The 21,114-nt window shown below is 42.0% G+C and overlaps 1 protein-coding gene and 1 pseudogene across 1 annotated transcript in view; both read right to left on the bottom strand.

The window, feature by feature from the left end:
* Epsti1 (epithelial stromal interaction 1) overlaps positions 1–18,630 on the bottom strand; it is a 96,359-nt gene extending 77,729 nt beyond the window's left edge. Inside the window, exon 1 of the mRNA XM_021203733.1 lies at positions 18,206–18,630. Coding sequence (XP_021059392.1) covers positions 18,206–18,384 — 179 coding nt within the window. The 5' untranslated portion in view covers positions 18,385–18,630. The remainder of the gene's footprint in view (positions 1–18,205) is intronic.
* On the bottom strand, positions 5,049–5,121 carry LOC115064664 (annotated as a pseudogene).
* Positions 18,631–21,114: the final 2,484 nt, after the last annotated feature.

The raw sequence follows: 21,114 nt of genomic DNA, 5'->3' as shown, positions 1-21,114 counted from the left end.
ATGGTTTTTTTTTTTCTTTCATGAGATGATGAATAAAAGCTGGTTCCATTTCCTGTAACTTCAACAACTTGAAATACCTCCAAGCCCTATGAACACTTAGCCGAAACCTATTACAGAATTACTATGCTGGAGACTTGCAGGGCGTGAGAGAGGTGTCAACCGCACATAACGACCATCTCCACTCATCTTACACATTAGTTAGGAACAATTCAAGAAGCCAATGTAACTCAAGGTCAGGAAGATCCGAACCAGTGCTGGAGTGAGATGATGTAAGCAGTCAGAGATGCAAGCAGAGGAGATCCACAGAGAACCCAGACCAGCAGTAAACCTCAGGAAAGAATACCAAGCTGAAGACATGGTGAACGAGTTTGCTAAGAATACTTCACGGGGGGATTTCCCCAAGCCCACCATTTTGCTTATACAAATTACAGAAGAGAGTTGGAGGGGGAGATCTGTGTACTAAAGACCGTACTTTATAATCTCTATTCTGATTAAGTCTGATGACAGACCAGTGGCACTTGTCAGTGACCTGATAGGATTATTTACATCTTTCTCCCTCTCTGGCCCCATGTCTAAGGAACTACCCTGGAACAGGGCTGCACAATGCCCATACATATTGTAAATGGGAAAAGAGGGAAGAGAGAGTTAGCTAGCCCTGAAAGTAAAGGATTTTAATCAAAAGCCTTTTCACCTAACACTAACAGTGGTCCTAGTAATACGCATTTTATGTGAGAGGATGCCTTAGCAATATTTTATTGGCTGAAAATGCCAAACGGAAGACATCTTAATATAGGAAAGCACTGCCGAGTGATTTGCTTTTTATCTCTCCTTTTTGCAGTAGGAAGCAGTGCTTAAGTCTAAGGCTGTGCTTTTTATTTTTAATATTGTGTGGCAGAGTGCAATGCCCTGAGAGATCAAAAATATTCATCTCTTCTCTCTGAACTTTTTTTTTTGACATGAATAGCCAGTATAATTTATTAATGTTCTCAACCAATTAGTTCCCACCCACAGCAGACCTTTGCCATTTAGCTCCGTGGCATTTCCTTCACCAAGTGGAGTCAGGAGCTGCAGATGCAACAAGCTCAAACTGCGTAGAGTTAGCATTCTGGTCACTTCCTAACCAAGCAACATGCAAACTGCCAAGATAAATATATATTTTTGAAAATGAGTTCCCTTAATTATCTCATTGAAATTTAATGAAATGTCTTGTTGGTAAGATTGTTTCGAATTTCCGGCAGTGCACTTCCATGAGACAGAGAAATGGGCCTAGGAGACAACAGTCTAAGGCAAAGATAAAGATCTTTTTCTCTGCCATTTTTAAAGAGGGAGGGAGGGAGGCGATGGAGGAGGCTCAGGGAGTCAAGTGTTTGCTGCACAAGCAGAAGGACATGAATTCTGATTCCCGGACTTTGTGTAAAAAGCCCAGAGAGGGAACCCCAGTGTGTGAGGAGGTGGAGACTTGCAGATCCCTAGGGGTTGTGCGGCAGCCATCTTAGCCAATCAGCCAATCAGAGAGCCCCAGGTTCAGCTACAGACCCTTTCTCAAAACACATAGAAGAGAAACAACTGAAGAATATGTTTCTACCCTTGACCTCACACACACACGCACAAACACACACATATACACACACAGGTACACACACACTCTCATACACAGGTACATACATACTAAAGAAAATGTTTTGAGGAAAAAGATGTGCAAGCCATATTTCCGTTTTGTGGGGTGCTAGGACAGTTACACGGGAGTTTCTCTCATGTACACTTTGGGCCATTTTTATGGCATCTCATGCATAAGCACTCTATGTAAAACTGCTGAGTGCAAGCCGTGAAAAATACATTGGCTGGCAAAGGTGTTACATACATATATCCTCTGGAGTGGACAGACTGTACCCAGTGTCATTTAAATCTCTAATTAAGACCAGGGTTGCGTTGATTGGCGAAACGAGACGTACTGGATAGCAGAAATTCAGGAGGGGACAGATGAGTGAATTACAGACAGCTTCAAACCAAATAATAGATGCGTAGAGTTTGCTCTCCTAGCAAAACCTGGCTAGATGCGCTAATGGAGACTAGGAACTAAACAGGCCAATGCCGGATGAACGTGCAAAGTAGCTTCTTTGAGGAAGACTGGATTCATCGTCCCGGCATCGGATGCCATGGCAGCGTCCAAGGAACAGAGAATATGTGAATGCAAGTCATGATGTGTAAGAGGGCAGAGAAGGAGGATATAAAACACCACTCACCCCATGCCGGGATGCTTGGAGGGCTCTTTCCTTGGCTCACTAACTCAGGTCCACTCTTCAGAGCGTTTTGTCCCGCTTTAATAAAGTTTCCTGTCCATTCCATGCCTAACTTGGGAAGCATGCACCTCCATGTCTGGCAGCGGCCATCACCATCACCTACCCCGTGCCATGTTTTTCTCTTATATTCTAAAAACACTGCCCTGGGGATTTCCTTTGAGTCCCTTTCTAACTTCTTTTATTAATGAGACTAAGAACCCCAAACGTGAACCTCGGTTTCCCCAGCGACTGTGTTTTTGTTTTTGTTTTTTATAGTTCAAGAAAAACTTTAATCTCAGATACAAATTGGCATGGGAGAAGGACTAGAGGGAAGAAAGGCGCCCGATGGTTACATGGAATTCCTTGTGGGTTTTGTTATATGGTCTTCAGTGTGGAGACACTAAGCTGATTATTTTCACTATGTATTTTACATTTGTATTTTGTGTATGGGTGTTTTGCTTGCACGGATTGCTTGTATACCGTGTACGTGCGATTCCTGAAAAGACCTGAAGAGTGTGTCAGATGAGCTGCCACTTAGGTAGTAGGAATTGAACCCAGGTACTCTGGAAGGGCAGCCAGTGCTCTTAATGGCTGAGGCATCTCTCCAGACCATGCAGCTTATTATTTTTAACCAGTATAACTCAAAGTTTTTGAGGTATTTAAAGTTGTTAGAGTTCCTTTTTCAAACAGTCTAAATTCTCAATCCAAAACCCAAACAAGAGAGTGCTGGCTGGATCACCCTGGATCCTGTGGCTTCTGCGAGACCTGATCCAGCATTCCACACTCTGGTGTGGATGGGCTCACGGAAGTGATTTCAGCAGTGTTGCCCACGGGCTTCTATTGGAAAGGAGAAGGAGAACACACTAAGTAAAAAGAAGCAACAGCCCCGGGCTTTCTGTGTATAGAAAGCCTTTATGCACAGTGGAAAAAGACATGTGCGCATGCACATAAATTCATGGCCTAGGCGTGTCACGTCTTGATAAGATATGACCAGTTTACACAGATTAGAAAAACACACCCTACTAGAGATTCATGGCTTGATACATATTTTATGCCTATATTACTAATTTAACTGAGGCAAGATGGGCAGATAAAATGCACAGCTACAGAGTATAGATATGCTATGCAGCCTCGCTTAAAAAAATATATGCAATAAACACTATACACACACAAAAAAGCTATCAAAAGCAATTAACACTAAAGATAGAATATCTGCAGAAAAAAATAATGCTGTAGAGAACTGCCATCTTTGAGATTGGAACCAATTGCTATCAATTTATAAAATGTATTAAATTGCTTCCTCGGGAAAAATTAGAAGCAATTTGTGTTTTCAGACCATGCGTCAGGTGTGAGATTTTGATGTGACTATTACGAGCTAATAAACTCGCCTGTGGCTACTTCCGACAGAAGACTGGAGGTTCCTGGTCAAAGACAAAAGACTTCACTCCTCTGAACACAGCTCACAGCATGGCTGGCAGCTACTTCATACCAGCTCTGACCCTAGGTCTGACGGGGGCACCTGGCATGTCTGCCTTGCAGCTAAGAATACTTAGACTCTCTTTGTTTTATGAATCAGGGTCTCAGGATGCAGCTCAGCCTGGCCCTGGCCTCTCCATTCTGCTGCTAGAACATCTATGGAGCTTGGGTTTCAGGGATATGACATCATGCCCAACTAATCGACCATCATTACAGTAGGTGGTCAAACAATCTGGTCGTTGTCCTGAAAAGAGTGTGCCTGTCTCCCAAGGTTCCTGTTAGATAGGCATCCATAGCAACAGCCAGGTTAGCTGGCTAAAGGAGTGTACGAGTTAACTCTCAGGTCCTCGGGGTGCTGGATGAACGCTTCAGCCTAGGACTTCAACAAGAGCTAGGAAGGATAGTCAGAGTTCCCCCTCAAAACAATGATGGAAATACAGACAATAAGAATCTGAAGTTAGGCAGCTGGGCTAAGGCTGCCTTCTAAGGAATAAGTCAGTGTAGCAGACTGACAGCTGCCCCACAGCTTATAAACGTCAGTCAGGCCATGCCTCTTCTCCTTTTGATTTTCATTCAACTTAAACTAAGACTCTTTACAGGTTACCTCTAGCACATAAAACCAGAACCCCCACATCTAGTGATCTATATTATATCTCAGTCCATGCAAAGAGTACTTGAATGAAATTCTTATTTTTAATTTTCTAAAGTCACATACAAGACAATGTAGAAAGTAGCACTTAAAAGTTACTCAAACCCCACTTCTCAAAGATTACAATTATGCTTTGTTTGGCTGAATTTCCATTTAATCTATATTCTCTACTTTTTGTTGCTTTCATTTGAGGCAAAATCTCCTTGTGTCCCAAGATTGGCTTCATATTTACCTAGCAGTTCAGGCTAGTCTCAAACCCACCACCATTTTCCATTTTCCTGCCTCAAATTCCCAAGGATTACAGGTGTGTATCAGCACACCCAGATATGTTCTCTACGCAGCGTGTAATTATATTAAAAGTACAATTTTGATCTTATTTTCCATTTTAAATGGTTTCTCTGCTAAATTATAAGCATTCCATGCTTAACACTAAATGACTCCATAGCATGTCCTATCACAACATCTAGCTATTTCATTTGTCTGAAACATTCACTGTTCTAAAAAGTCCTATAATTTATACCAAACTAAGCTTTGCACTCAGCACTGTCTAGAAGAACCCTAACAGACTTCTAGAATAATCACTTGGGCTCAAACATTTGACCCAATTTAGATTTTCTTCCATAGATCGGCTCCCCACTCGCATTTCCTTGTGCAGGGGCCATGCTAATCTTCTCTGTATCGTTCCAATTTTAGTATATGTGCTGCCGAAGCAAGCACCCCACTTGCATTTCCAAAGAGCAATAGATACGTCGATCTAGATCATATGATTGATCTTTATTCTTCCACCTCATTCTCCTCAGTTTTCAAACTACAAGAGATGCTGGACCCTCCCGAGGTGTATCTTCACTTCCTCCTAACAGTCTGTCTGGCTTTATAGCTAAGTGCTACAACGTGATTGATTTGTGGCATTGACATATCAGTACAAGTACTGAGAAAGAGACTGGAGACAGGATGGTTAGGCTTTGGGTTGCATCTCCCTTCCTGAAAGGGTTGAGGTGAGAGTTGATGCACAAATGGCTAAACAGTCCACTTTGTAGGTAGAAAATGCTTCAGATAATTTCAGGGTCCAAAAAAGATGGCTAAGCAGGTTAAACATGTTTGTCACATAAGCCTGATGAACCTGAGTTTGGTTCCTGTAATCCACAGCAGAAGAAAACTACCAAAGGTATCCCTGACCTCTGAACACATGCCATGGCATGCGTGTGCCACACTACATGCATACATACATAGTAAATTTAATTTAAGAAAAATAATATCGGAAAGTAACAGGAGCTGAGAAAGTGGCTTAAGCTCTTCCGGTTGTTTTCTCCTCTTGCTGAAAATCTGAGTTCGGTTCTCAGCACCCACGTGCACTGACTCCCGACAGCTTATAACTCCAGCTCCAGAGGACCTGGTGTCCTCTTCTGTCATTCCTGGGTGCCCCGCCCACATGTGATATGCATACATGTATACATGCACACATACACATAGAGAAGACATTAAAAGAGAGCATCACTGTTCTACTGTAATTGCCAAGGATTTGTACCAGCCCTCGTTTGCTACCTTAAAGGACTATCTTGTAGGAAAACCCTAAACAAAGCTTTTTTATAGAGTGCCGGTGTGAAGGGTCTGCTCTGCAGATAGTGTTATTGATATATGTGATATATATGATGGCTGTTTTCAGTACTAGACCTGTACCCATCACTAATCCATCTCCTTCTCACGCTATGAATTCGTTCCTTTCTGTATCTTTTTTTTTTTTTCATAAACATAGTTTTCCTAAATTCTTTGAATGCCCCTGTCTCTGGTTCTTCACTCTAGCATCTATGCCATAGTTTCTCAGTCCTTTTCCCTGTGTCCCAGAAGGACTAAGACATGAAACGAAATGGTACCTGAGAGAGAGAACTTTAAAGATTAGTGAATGTTATTACTGTGCAAGCAGCAGCATAGCTCGGAGCCCAGGCTTTGGTCCTTAATTTATTGAAATAAAATAGACCTATGATAAACTGTAAAACCTTAAGTGCATAGCTCTGTGAAGAGTCTTCCTTTAAGTCCTCTGGGTTCCAATGAGAGAAGGAAAACGGAAGCAGAGAAAGGAAACAAGCTTTAGGATGTTACCAAGAAGTAGTCTTTCCCAATCGTTGATTTTAAATCCTTTAGATGCCTTGGACTGTGGCGGGTATTCAACTCAGGGGCAGTGTGTTTGTCCAGTATACACTGGGCCTGGGTTCCACCCTCACAGCGCACATACACAGATAAGACCTAACAGACCACTTTAATAAGACAAAGGCAGTTACTCTCTGCTTGTAGTCATTAGTTCTGAATACCTTACATAGTTATCTCGTTCTCCAAATTTCATGATGGTATATAATCCCTAAACACTCTAGCATTTACCTCCAGGGAGGGTGGGGGGAAGACATTATCCTACTCATACATAAAAACATCATCATACCCAAGGAATATACCTAATTATATTCACATTTCAAATTTTGACATTTAACTCTTTCCTATTCTCACCATCTCCTGGAATCAGTCAATGCTTGCACAGGTCTCTGCAGAGGGTTAATCTAGGACAATTTCCTTGACTTTCTCCCTTTCGTGATCGGCATCCTTAAGAAGTCTGAATATATTGTTTTATAGAATGTCTCATGATCTGGAGGCAGGGGTGACTATTATAGAAAGGATTAATACCAGCGCTTGAGAGGCAGCAGCAGGAGGATCCAGAGTTCAAGGAGTTCAAGGACAGCCTGGGCTATACAAAGCCCTATCTCAAAAGGGGCAAAAAAAAAAAAAAAAAAAAAAAAAAAAAGAGGAAGAAGAAGAAGAAGAAGAAGAAGAAGAAGAAGAAGAAGAAGAAGAAGAAGATTCACCTCCATCTTTTTTTGTTTGTTTGTTTTGTTTTGTTTTTACTAGAGACAGGGTTTCTCTGTGTAGCCCTGGCTGTCCTGGAACTCACTCTGTAGACCAGGCTGGCCTTGAACTCAGAGATCTGCCTGTCTCCATGCCCAGCCTTCACCACCATCTCTTAACAGTGGAACTAAAGAGCACAATTGGTCTGTCTGTCTTTCTTCCTTTGTTTGTTTGTTTCTTCCTTTCTTTACAAGATGTCTTCCTACTGATGTAGTCCAAACTGGACTTTAACTAATGATCCCCTTGCCTCAGTGTTCTTAAGATATGAGCCATCACCACACCCTTGGATTTTAATGATGGAAAATATCTTGAATTTTTCTACATTACTTTAATAGATTGCTTTTTAATCTTCACATTTGGAGGGAAAACTACAAACATTACAGAACAAAGGAGCTGTCACGGCTGATTTTCTGATAAAGAACAAACCTTCCTAAGCCGTCTGTTCCTTTTGATTATTTTTTTTCTCCCAAGCTTTTGTCTCAGATTCAAATACATTCTGAATAGATGCAATTAACCTTAACAATATCCATAACCTCACGGCACTCTACTGACTTTGAAGTGAGTCACCTTACTGTGTAATTGAGCTAAGTTTCATTTTTTTCTCATTTCTGCAACATTTCTACTGATTATTATAGGTATTATGCTTTTTCGGGCTCTCGTCATCCTGTTGATTTATTGTTTCACTGTTGCAGCTGTCAAAGGCTTTTTGAAAAATGTCCATTCATTTTTTTGATGATACTGTACTTGAACAAAGAGATTGCTCCCCGAGACTTGGCAGATCACAAATGCATACCACATCAAGGAACAGGGGCTAGCACGAAAAAAAAAAAAGTTGAAAATCCATTCTAACAGGACCATAATTTATACCCTCCTCCATACACAAAAAGGTAAATTTGATCTAATTAAACTAAAAACTAAAATGTCTTTCTTTCCATCCACTCTAACAAACTCCTCTGCACTGAACTTTGCCTCTCAGACTGTAGGCGGTGACCCACTAATGCTTTACAAAATCATGCAATGAACTTTTTCTAATGAACAAGAATAGAAAATGGAGACTGGAGTGATCACTTAGCAGGTAAGAGCAGTTGCTCTGCCATCATGGGGACCTTAGTTCGAATCCCCAACACACATGTAAAAACCTAGGCATAGCTGCTCTGTATGTTTGCAATCTCAGTATTGAGGAGACAGGGGTGGGCAGATCCGGAGAGCTCATCGGCTACCTTGTCTAGGCGAAAATGTGAACTTATAATTCAGCGAGAGACCCTATTTCAGAGCAGTAAGACAGGGAGTGATAAAACGCACCCAATGTCCTCTGCTCTGGCTACCCCATGTATACGCACGCATGTGCAAACTCACATGTGTGTACCACACACACAAAAGAATAGAAAATGTCAATGTGTCACACGTAGTGAGAATTGTTTTTGTGGAACTTCTTTTCTGTTGTATTCATCTTCATACATACTGATAAAGTAGAAGTATCTGGTTTCTTTAAAAACTCGGTTGTATCAAGTGATATTTTTCTGGAAGCTGACTTGTGAGAAGGCATGAGATGTTTTACTGAAAACAGACACTTGAGAGGGCACATGATGTTTAGAAAGAATATGAATAGAACCCCACAGAGAGTGAACGGTCTCTCTTGCATTGCCATTGCAACATCATGAAACACTTTGCTGGTCTTCACGGGTCTTCACGGGTCTTTGCTTGTCTTCATAGAGAGAAACAGGCTAAAGAACCTATGGTATTCCAGATGATTCTGGTCACTTCTGGCTTGTGCTGATTTGATGGAGCCTTGCAGTTTCTGCTAGACTGTGCCACCACTACTGATTGAAGTTTGGTATTTGCTATTGAACTGGACTACTGGTACCCTGACAAGGAAGAGAGGAATAGCCCTAAAGGACTACTACTAAACAGGTCCCCACCCCACCCCCTTTTCCTTATTAACCTTCTCTTTCCACTACCTCTGGTCAGTGGGCTAGAAGGGAGGTTGAAGCATTTAAGAATCCTAAATAAAGTAGGTTGAGAAAAATCTACATGTTCTAGGTCACAGCATCAAACAAATCACCCAATGTAGCCTTTGGTCACCATGTACTTGAGGTTGCTTAGAAACAATGACAACAACCTACTCTAACAGGAGCCCACCGATCTGTGTAGCATCTGTAGAAAGCATCACCAAAAAGGAGATTCACACACACACACACACACACACATCTAAGTCACTTACAAAATAACTTAGAAATAGTGATAGGATTTGGGGCACATTCTTCCAAAATATGGCACCTTGGCATTTGAGAAGATGCCAAGAAACAGGAAGATCTGCCATTCCCAGTCCCCAAAGCAGATGATGATGGACTTCTCTAACATGAAGAAGTTAAATGAACATGCCTCCTTTGTTTCATGGATTATTAGTTCCTAACCCTTTCCAACCAATCCCATAGCTGCAAACTCTTCACCCTTCATCAGACCTATGGATAAGAATGAGGTGTGCGATTATCTACGACATGTCTCTTACAGAGATATGCCTTGAGCACTTGGTGCCCGGCTTATGGCAGTCTTCTATTTTTCATTTTTCATTATCGATGTTTAATTTTTATTTTATGTACATGCTGCCTTTATATAAGTATGTGCACCACATGCATGCCTGATGCCCTTGGAGGTCAGAAGAGGAGATGAGATCCCCTGGAACTGTTGTAACTGATGGATATGGGTCCTGATGTAGGTCCTGAGGACTGAAGCCAGGTCGTCTCCAAGAGCAACAGATGCTCTAGATTGCTGTGCCATCTCTCTGCCCACTTGTAGCACTGTTTTAAAGTACATAATGTCTTCAAGAGATGGGGCCTGACTGGTGGCAGTATGGTTCTTGTGGCAAACCTTTGAAAGTTATGGATACTTCTGTTCTGATTCCAGTTTGTTTGGGATTTTTGTTGTTGTTGTTTTTATTTTTGTTTTATTTGTTTTTTGTCCTCTCTGTAGTCACATTGTCACAAGCCACCATCATGCTGTGAAGTTGTCCCATCATGAGGAACTGTACCCTTTGAAACCATGAGCCAAGGTTATCCTTCCTCCCTTAAGTTGCTTTGGTCAAGCAATTTTCATGGTAAGGAGAAACGTTACCAATATATAACATTTCCCTGTATCTTTATGTCATCATTTCTAAAGGCTCTTGTGTCACATATAACTTACTAAATACTTCTTTTCTCTTGTTAATCTGACTTTCTTATAGATGTCTCCATCATTAACCAAGCAAGGGATAGGTGGCTAAAGAAATTGTTTCTCCGTGCCAAGCTGTAAGTACCACATTACTGCTGCGACATGGTTATTCTCTTTGACCTACTGAATTTTTCTTAATGTGGGCATGAAACAATATGTAAACAAGGAGCTTTGATGTCACTTTCTCCCCAGCTCCTGAGCAGTTTCTACTTTGGTGGAAAGACCTAGGTTTGAGTTCTAGCTACTAATTCAGAAAAGCACTGGAAACTTGGGAAACGCATTTAATCTTTCAAGTCTTACTCCACTCATCTGTCAGGCGGTAAAGTGTTTATTTTGAAGATAAAATTCAATAATGTTCATGTCACTCCAAGTACAAGATATAAATGCATAGCTTGGCATTTGAGATATTTGAAGTGCTTCTCCTTTTTTTTTTTTTTAACTATTGTTTTGTTTCTCTGGTGACACTGGCTTGGCCTTAGGGCCTCATATATACTAGAAGAGTGCTCTACCACTGACTCGTGGTGGTAGAGAGCTTTCCTGTGTACACGAACAGCCCAACTGATTGGTACTTTGATGCTTGTCTATTTTGTTTCTGCAGTTATTTTGAGGGGGACTCAGCTGCTTTGAGGCTCTAGCTAATCTGCATTGTGCTACTACAGTATTACAATGCCCTAACACATTTATCATTCCAAGAGTAAGCTGTGCAAGAGGAGCTCAACTAATTAGTTTGCTATTAGAATGTGGTAGTAGTTGAGGTACCTACCCAGCTCATTGAACTGCATCATTATCATTAAGAGTTAAACACTATTATGTTACAAACTTTCTAACTGCTTATGGGCCTTGTCTAGGGGTTGAGTTAAATAATCCCCTAATGAATAGCCATCTATATTGAGTCATTGAGAAGATTGCTCATTAAGACAATCTTTGAGCTCTTCCAGTGTAGTATTATTTCATAACGTTAAGAGAAACTTCTGCATTATCCAGTTCTCCATCTCCAGGAAGAATAAGGCCACTGCTTTCATGCCATTTAACATCTATTGGCAAAAAAAAAAAAAATCATTCTCTTTTAATCATAGGGAGACAGGAAATTGAAATCTGGAGCACTGTAGTGGAGAGGAAATAGTAAATTGGTTTTTATAGGCTCTAATAACTACCAATGTGTTACTTGAAAGCTGGGGGTAGTGGAGCATGTCTGTAATCTAGCTGAGGCAAAATGATCACATGTTCAAAGCCAGTGTGGGCTGCATAATGAGTTCAGGGTATTGTGTGCTACCTGGAAAAATTCTGTCTCTAAAAGCCAAACAAGCTAGCAAACAAGGAAGAAAGAAAGAAAGAAAGAAAGAAAGAAAGAAAGAAAGAAAGAAAGGAAGGAAGGAAGGAAGGAAGGAAGGAAGGAAGGAAGGAAGGAAGGAAGGAAGGAAGGAAGGAAGGAAGGAAGGAAGAAAGGAAGGAAGGAAGGAAGGAAGGAAGGAAGGAAGGAAGGAAGGAAGGAAGAAAGGAAGGAAGGAAGGAAGAAAGAAGTAAACCTCATATTTTGTTTTTTCCCCCGTCACTTTGACAGGATAACATGACAAAAATAAGTCGAGAAAGAAAGTATTAGTTTTAATTACTTTTCTATTGTCATGCCGAAACACCATGACTGAGACAATGTATAAAAGCAAATATTTAATTTGAGATTCACAGGCCAGAGGTTAGTAGATCCCAGACCATCACTGCAGGGAGCATGGCAGCAGGCAGGCAGGCAGGTCCAGCACTGAAGCAGTAGCCAAGAGCTACTACTTGAGAGGCAACAATCATGAGGCAAAGACAGAGGCTAACTGGAATGGTAAGGAACTTTTATACCACAAAGCCCACCCATAGTGACACCCCTCCTCCAATAAGGCCACACCTCCTAGTCCTTCCCAAACAGTTCCACAGACTGGAAATAAGCATTCACCATATGAGTGTATGGGGCCCATTTTCATTCAAACTACCATAGGTTTATTTTAGCTCTCAGTTCAAAGGTAAAGTCTATCACAGCAGGGAAATCAAGGCACTGGGGACAGCTGATATCATTGCATTCAGTCAGGAAGACAAAAGTAGTGAATACTGACTGGACTCAGCTAGCTTCCTCCTTTTTGTGCACCCCTGTACTCAAGACCAGAGTACAATGCTACCCTCCTTTAAGGCGAGTCTTCCCTCCTCAAGCAACCTAATCAATGCCAGAGGCTAATCTAATTGATTAATCCTTCCCAGGTCTAACTGCAGGCTTGTCTCCTAAATAATTTCAAGTCCAATCAAGTTGACAATCTCATCATCACTACCTACAAAAACAAACATATATACACATACAGCTCATTCTCCTATAAGTCTCAGTTGAAATCTCCTATTTTAGGAAATAGTTTCCTGCCCTGAAAACCAGCTCAGATATTGGCTTTCCTTTATAGCACACATAAAGATTTGTGTAATTATTGCAGAAGTATATGTCCCATTAAATAGATGTTTAAAAAAAAGAAAAAGAAAAAGAAAAAATTCTTATGAAGTTTGCTAAGTAGATAATTGTTCCAATATTTTAGAACTATCCAGAGTTGGAGATTCTGTGTTACTGTCAGGTTGTTAGTATGTGTGATGCGCTGTTAACACAGTAAGTGCTTCATAAGAATTTGCTGTTATTGCTGCTCAGTCTTTAAGTCTCTATAGGACTCCATATACAGTAGACCACAAATGTGTTATGGTAAGCTGAATTTGTGTATAAATTTTATTAAAGTTAACTACTGTATAGTAAAGTTCTACATGACAGATCCGCTTTCAGACTCTCTTTACTTTTTCCTAAATAGCATTGGGCTTTTATCACTAACACGGACAAGAGCCTATGGCCCACCAATGGGTATAACCAGGCTGGAAACCCTAATATCCATATAGATATAGGTAAAATTTGCTTAGAAGCAAGGGAAATAAAAGAGCGAACAAAAGATTGCTTTGGATTACAAGTTTATATAAGCTTTTTTGTTTCTCTTTAAATCTGTGTGAATAATTTATAATAGTTGGGGACAAAGCACATAGCACCAGGTAAAAATAACTATAAAGGCCAAAATGAAATAGTAAACACTTGCAATAACTGAAATTCAAAATCCAGTTTCAAATAAAAAGTTATCCTACCTGGCAGTCTGTCACAGAGCAGGAATCACTGATCTTAAAGAATTTCATAAATTTTTCTTTTTACTTGTTGTCTTAGTTACTTTTCTATAAAGACCATGACCAAAAGAAACTGAGGGGGGACACAGCAGTTATTTTGATAATATCTCCATGCCACAATCTATCATCAAAGGACATGGTGGGCAGGAACTCCAGGAAGGAACTTGGCAAGAGGCCATCGAGGACATTGGTCCATGGCTTGCTCAGCCTCTTTTCTTACAGCACCTAAAACCACCACCCAGGGGTGAAAGCATTCACAGGGGCCTGGTCCTTCCTACATCAATCATCAATCAAGAAATGGCACGACAGGTTTGCCCACAGCAGGACCTGTTAGGGGCATTTTCTCATTTGAGGTTCCCTCTTCCCAAATGACTCTATTTTCTGTCAAGTTGACACAGAACTCCCGGCACATTGACTTCCTGTCAACTTTATATGCAAACACATCGATGTTGAGCCAAGGCCTTTCTCCTTGTCCCCAAGATGCCATTGATACCAATATCACACTATAAAGCAGATTCCAAACTTTCCCAGTCCCACAAGCGTTACAAACTCAAGAACTTCAGGTTCTAAAATGCCCAACCTCTCTAAAAGATCTAAAGTCTCTGGAACACCAGTCTTTCTAAAACTCAAACGTCTCTTTTAAAATTCCAAAATCTATAAAATCTGTTAGATGTGGATTCCTGTGAAATTAAAAAGAAAAGAAAAAAAGAACAAATATATATACTATACAATCTCTTAGATCTAAGAAGGAAGAACCAGGGCCCAGTCACAATGAAATCAAAGCAAACCCGAAGTCCAGTGGTATGAAAAGTTCAGGGTTTGGCTTCTGAGACCCCACTCACAACCCTCCAGACACCAAGGGCCCTGGCCAGCTAGCTCTGTTCTTGGGCTCATCCTCTGCAGCACAGCTTGTCTCCTAAGCTATGCTGACTCAATTCTGCAGCTGATGGGGGTACACTGCAGTCTTCCTATGGTACTGGCTTCTCCAAAATCCTTAGGGATCCACCGAAACTGGCCTGTACCTCACCAACAACCTCTCCTGGGCTCTCTTCAGGGACTCTAACCCTGCCACCTACTACTGTGCCTCAGCTTCTCTTCATGGCCCCTTCATGCCTCCACAGTCCCACATTGCCAGGTCTGCTGGGAGCACAAGGTACAGAGCCTTGGCCACCTCTGGACCACAGCTTCTACGTAGACTTTGCCGAGACGAGTCCCAGGGGATTTCATTGCAATGATGCTGGCCTCCTTAATCAATCCTGGATGGTTCTTCCGCCCCAGTATTGCTTGTCCCAGCAAAGCAAAGGTTTCATTTTGGAAGCTTAAAGTTCAAATTTTCAAGTGGCCTTTATAGAGTCTTTAAGGGACTCTTAAACTTCCCTGATATCTCAGAGTCAGGCTTCCCTCATCTGTGCTGCTCTCAGCATTACCTTCTTAGAGCCCACAACAGCTCATTAAGCTCAGAATTCCAAAGTCCTCCCACAATCCTCCGCAAAACACAAGGTCAGGTCTCCCACAGCAATACCCCATAGCCTGGTACCAGTTTGTGACTTAGTTTTCTGCTGCTGGGATAAAGCATCACGGCCAAAAACAGCTCAGGGGGAAAGGCTTCTTCCTTCCTTCCTTCCTTCCTTCCTTCCTTCCTTCCTTCCTTCCTTCCTTCCTTTCTCTCTTTCTTTCTTCTTTTCTTTCTTTCTTTCTTTCTTTCTTTCTTTCTTTTTCTTAATCAAGCAAACTTTAATTTTCATTGTGATATAAAACCAAAGTTTAGTGCCTGATATGTTTGCAAATCCTTGGAATTATAACATTAAAGTGTCATTCTATCAGCATAAGTGCTATTTATATCATAATGTACAGACTAGGTAATGATCTTGAGGCCAATACTATGAACTTACACAGGATTTAAGACTTCTAATTGTGTATGGCAAGCAGACTAAATCTCTCCATTTCTGTTTTTCTGAGACCCAGGGAAATCATCTCCCCAGCCCTCAACCCTCCTTCCCCACTCCCCACATCCATTTAAAAACACTAGTAAGTGCCTGAGGCAGCACTGGCCTCCAAATGCTGAGCTGTCCCTGCACTCTCCACTACATCACAGCTAGAATAATAGCCGGGAAGCCCTTTGAACTGCTGGAGGGTTGTTAACGCATTTATTTAGGGCCAGCATATAAGAGATCTCTACCCAATGGTTCAATAGTCCTGATTCTTACTTGAATGTTTTTTTTTTCTTTTCCTTTTTTTTAAATGGATATTTTCTTTATTTACATTTCAAATTTCATCTTACAACTCTCAGGTCATACTCCATAACCAAAAGAAGTCAGAGCAGGAACTCAAGGCTAGAACCCAGAAGCAGAAGCTGATGCAGAAGCAGATGCGGGAGCCAAGAAGGAGTGCTGCACACTGGCTTCTTCTCGTGGCTTGCTAGGCCTGCTTTCCCAGACCAGGGGTGGCACAACTCTCAGTGAACTCTGCCTTCCCGTGTTAATCTTCAATCAAGAAAATGCACGGGCCAATCAGGTGGGAGCATTTTCTCAATTAAGTTTCCCTCTTCTGAAAGGACTCTAGCTTTTGTCCAATTTTGGCACAAAACTACCAGAGCACTTGTGTATTTTATTTGGTTAAAAAAAGGTCCTTTAACTCAATATGTTTTCCCAATCGGAAGGTGATAGCATCATCGATAAATGGTTGTTACATGAATTCATGGCTGTCAGCCTGCCAGCTTCCAGCATTTACTGAATACTAGCTTAAAGGATTCGACCATGTCACCTTTAGTAATGAGAAAACGGAGGCACATGGCAGCTAAACATGATATTCGGAGAGCAAGTAACCATAGAATCAGAACTTGAATTCATCGACTAGGCATCAAAGCCCATGATTGTAATCCCCACATTGAATCCGTTGCCCAAATGATCTAACAGAAGAAGGTTGCCTACAAATGAAGTTAAACTTACTTTTACCACACAAATGAACTATTGAGACACTTAGCATCCTCCTTTCTTATTTTCCATCTCTCTCTCTCTCTCTCTCTCTCTCTCTCTCTCTCTCTCTCTCTCTCTCTCTCTCACTCCCACACACACACACACACACACACACACACACACACATCTCCTAAATTTTCTCCCCCAGATAAGTAAGGCCTTCCTAACTTTTTGTTGTTGTGTTTCCTGAGATGCCATTTTTCTCTCATGCAAGCCCCTTTACCTACCAATCTAATTAAGGAAACAACTCAGAAAGTTGACATAGTGAATAAAGATACAAGCTGAATCCAGAGTGGCCCAAATACTCAGATGTTAAGCACCCAAAAGGGAGCACATTCTCTAATGCTGCTGACTACCACCCACTCTAATGAAGCAACTGATTTCTTTCAGGAAGTTCTCTAATGGTCTAGCAGGGATTTGGTCTAGCAAGATGAGGGAGAGATTAGCACCCCATCAGAAAACAGAAAGAAACAACTGCTTAGTGCTCGAGAGATGAGAGGGACATACAAAGAAGTGCTTATATCTAAATAGATGCTTCCTAATAAAAGGAGTTTTGCATAAGTGTGAGACCAGGTTATAGACATGTGACTTGGAGTTAATGAACTTCTATTATGGCAAGATGCCAGTTATTCTGAGAGAAATTCCACAGCCTCTGATTGACTCCCAAGTCACCTGCCCCATCTAAGGGTAACTACACTGAACGGTATTATAACCTCCGAACCTTCAGAAACGACACGGAGATGAAAGAATCACTAGTGCTAGTGTGTATTGGTCATAAGGTTATGTAGCTGTTCCTTAGCAACCAGCATTTGTCTTTCTTGCAATAAAGAAGTCGCTGTAAAGCGGGAAACTAAAAATAAAACCATTTGTACAGTTCTAATTCACAGAGGCGGCACTTCAAACCATGGTGCTGAGTCAGGGGGAAAAAAGAGCCCATTCTACCCCGTGCAAAAAGAGGGTCGCTGGCGTTCTACAAAGCTTGCTTTCAAGATGCCACCTTCAGTCCTTAATCTACAAATCAAGAATAAAGGCCTCCTATATGTCCCTGCTCAGTATGTAATCCAATCTTGAGTGGCTGGGGCCCTCGTCCTCGCTCCCAGCCGTACTGATGGAAACTTTAAGTTAGACCACCAGAGAACTTCCAGATAGCTTTAAGGATATCTGCACCCTCTGCATCACGCTCCTTCTTGCCTTTATTCTAGCATGGTGGTTCCATTTAGAGTCGCCACCCCTTTCTCCAGTAAACAAAAACTTACTTTCATAAAGAATGAAAAGCCCAGGTTGCATATATCCATCTTTTAATCCGAGAGAGCCAGTCTTAAGAATCAGTGGACTAGGGGTAAGAATATGCTATAAAGGTCTGCAAACTGGCAGGTGCAAAGCATAATAAATCAATTCCTAGGTGATTTTAAAGAGGTAAATGATATATAACTCTTTCAAAATCCCTGTTATTAAGCCTCTGTGATTTCAAACTCCAAAGACCAGGGAGGTACCTGGTGCCTGATTATGTTTGGGGCTAGGACTTCCTGCTTCCAAAGCAGCTTGCAAATACTTACCTCCTCTGGTCAGCATGCCCCTGCCTCTCCATCTTGGGGCCCTTGGGAGCTGACACCTCCAAACTCTGTCTCTGGTTTTGCTGCAAGCCCAGCTCCCGGCGCTGCTTAGCTCCGGCGTGGTCCTGAGAGATGGAGGAAGCGCCCAAGTCTGGGCCCACCACCTTACTGCTGGTGTTCATGGTCCACAGCCCGTGGGGTCCTGGCCACAGCCTTTGAGGGACGAATGCTGGTAAGGGCTTCTTGGAGGCTCGAGGAAAGGGTTCTGAAGAGCAAGGAGAGCGGTTTTAACAGCTGAGTTTCGATTTCTCTTTAACCACCCGCTGGGTTCAGAGAACTTCCTCATTCATTCTCTACCCAGACACCCTCTGACTTTCTCACAGGTTAGCTTCCTGGGCTGAGCCTGCCTTCAGCAAGGCTGAAAAACTGAGCCAGGTTCACCCAGGTGAGCGGGCTCGGGGATTCATAGCCACTGCAGAGAGCACCAGAGATCATTCCGATGAGCCTTGGGAAGCTTCTGGGCTGGTGCAAAATAACCAGAAACCCGGAGAAACTTGGGGAGCTGCTTAATGGGTGTCCCTGATTTGAAGTCACTGTCAGAAGCTGGAGACTGGGGACCTATTACCTTGAGTCCCCATAGATTTAGGACAATAACTCAAATCAATGGAACAGAAAAAAGATTAGTTCCGTTTGTTAGTTGTGACTGCTGTTTGGCGGTCAGAGGAAGTGGAAAATGAAATCCAAAGAAAGCAAAAAAAAAAAAAACAAAACAAAAAACAAAAAACAAAACAAACAAACAAAAAAAAACAGCAGAGCTGAAGAGGCGAGCCAGGGCTAGGCAGAGCTGAGGGGCCTGTTAGCCTAAGCATTCGAAAACCATGGATTAAATAAATGCCCGCCCTAAGCACAGCTTCCAGTGATCCAGCTATGTTGAAATGTTAAAAAACAAACAAAGACCAGATTTACAAAACTATTTCCGTAGGTCTTGGACTATGTTCTGGCATCCTTTGTTTGTTTAGTTTTGTTTTTAAGGTTCCAGAAAATCCTGATGTGATTGTGTGGCTGGGGTGGTGTGGGGGGGGGGCATTATAATAGGGCTTCTGCTATAAAATTATGTGGTGTGAACTCATCCAGGCTCTGTCCTACGGCAGAGCCTTTCTGCTTGGCAACGGGCCGCCCAGAAGTTTCACTGTCTTGCTTTATTATTGGTGCTTAGAGCAGAAAGATAAATGCATGTTGGATAGCTAATAAGAGAATAAAATTGAAAGGTCGTTAAGGGCAAGTGATAAAATAGGATGGGAGAAGGCAGCGGCCACTGGAGTGCGGAGTCTGTTGCACACACCACAACGAGGAGGTGTTGGAGCTTGGTTAAGTGGGCCAGAACATCTCAAAGCTCAGAGAGGATTAGAACCACGTGGTGGGTGTGTTAGACGGTAGGTATGTCCCCAGCCTAGAGTTCAGCTCTGGAGTGGGCCTAAGGAATTGCCTTTCCCAGTAAGGGTGACCCAAGACTGTTCTGGGCCATGACCTGCCTGCCTGGAGGCTGTACTGGGCCCAGTCATGAGTGCTTGGGGAATGTCACAGGAATTCTTGCTTCAAAGAGAAGACCCGTATTTTGGCAGTGGCATTGGACTTGACATTTGAGAAAGGGAAAAGGCAAGTTACGGGAAACCCAGCCCCCAAATAGCTAGTAATGGTGGTACTGATTTCACAGATACATTTGTTTGATCCTATTTCCTATGCAACCAAAACCACACTCGACACTCGAGTTCTAAACATGAGACAGAGTCAGAGGCCCACAGGCAAGGCAGAAATTCTTAGCCTGCTCACTGTTCTACCGTGCTCCCTGATTAAACTCGTATTTGTGATTCACTGTGGCAGGAGGTGCCTACATGCTTCTTTAGGATATTCCAGGGTGCGTTATCCACTTGTACGTGATTTACTCTCTCACCATCCATGTGTGTGTGTGTGTGTGTGTGTGTGTGTGTGTGGTGTGTGTGTGTGTGTGTGTGTGTGTGTGTGTGTGTGTCAGCCTGGCTTTTTACCAGGGTGTTGGGGTGTATACCTCCATAGGAACGGCTGATGAAAAGAAGCAGAGCTCGGAACTTTCAGAAAACTTGGGGTCCCCATTCCAGTTCCAACCAACCCCTTTAACTCCTTCTCTCCTACATACTGACATGACGCCCTATTTTGTGTGCAAGAATTCTTGGCGTTTATTGTTTTAAAAACCACCATGCCACATAATGGTGAAGGATCATATTTTAGGGGACAGGAGACTGACCCAAATCTAATGAAATTGCTATATTGCTTGAAATTTTACCAATTAGATATTCATTTAGGAAATGGCTCTCTTTTAAGATATTGCTCTCCTCAGGAAACATTCATCTACTTATTCCTTTGGGTAAATGACTTTAATATGAGCGAAAGACTTTCAGGGTGGGGAAGAGGAAAGCAGAGTGGAAAGGGAGAATTCGAAAACAATTATGCGAAGAAAATGCTCTAAAATGATGGAAAATTCAGGAATAAAGTGAGCAATTTTAGCTGACCCACCAAGCTTTAAAGAAAAGGATGAAACTCAAAAGAACTTTCCTCAGTCTGGCTTGCATGGGTAAGAGACCCACACATGCCCTTCTCTTCCAAGAAAACCAAGGAATACCTTAAGTTAGCTTAGACTATCCTTCCATTGCTGTATATGAGATTGTAAGATGCTTAAGCTCTGAACCCTCTCCTGGTGTGTAATGTCTTAATGAAAATTTAAAAAAGAAGGGAGGGAGGGAGGAAAAGAAAGTAAGACATTAACATTTTTGACATGTATTCATTTATTTTGTTTGTTTATGTGTGTGCGCATGTGCTACCATGCTACAGCGCTTATGTGGAGAACTGAGGACAACTTGTGGGAATCTCTTCTTTCT

The sequence above is a fragment of the Mus pahari genome, chromosome 8 (assembly GCF_900095145.1).
Source record: "Mus pahari chromosome 8, PAHARI_EIJ_v1.1, whole genome shotgun sequence".
NCBI classification, from domain to species: Eukaryota; Metazoa; Chordata; class Mammalia; order Rodentia; family Muridae; genus Mus; species Mus pahari.
Note: the sequence above shows the minus strand (reverse complement) of the source record. Positions and strands in the feature narration are given on the sequence as shown.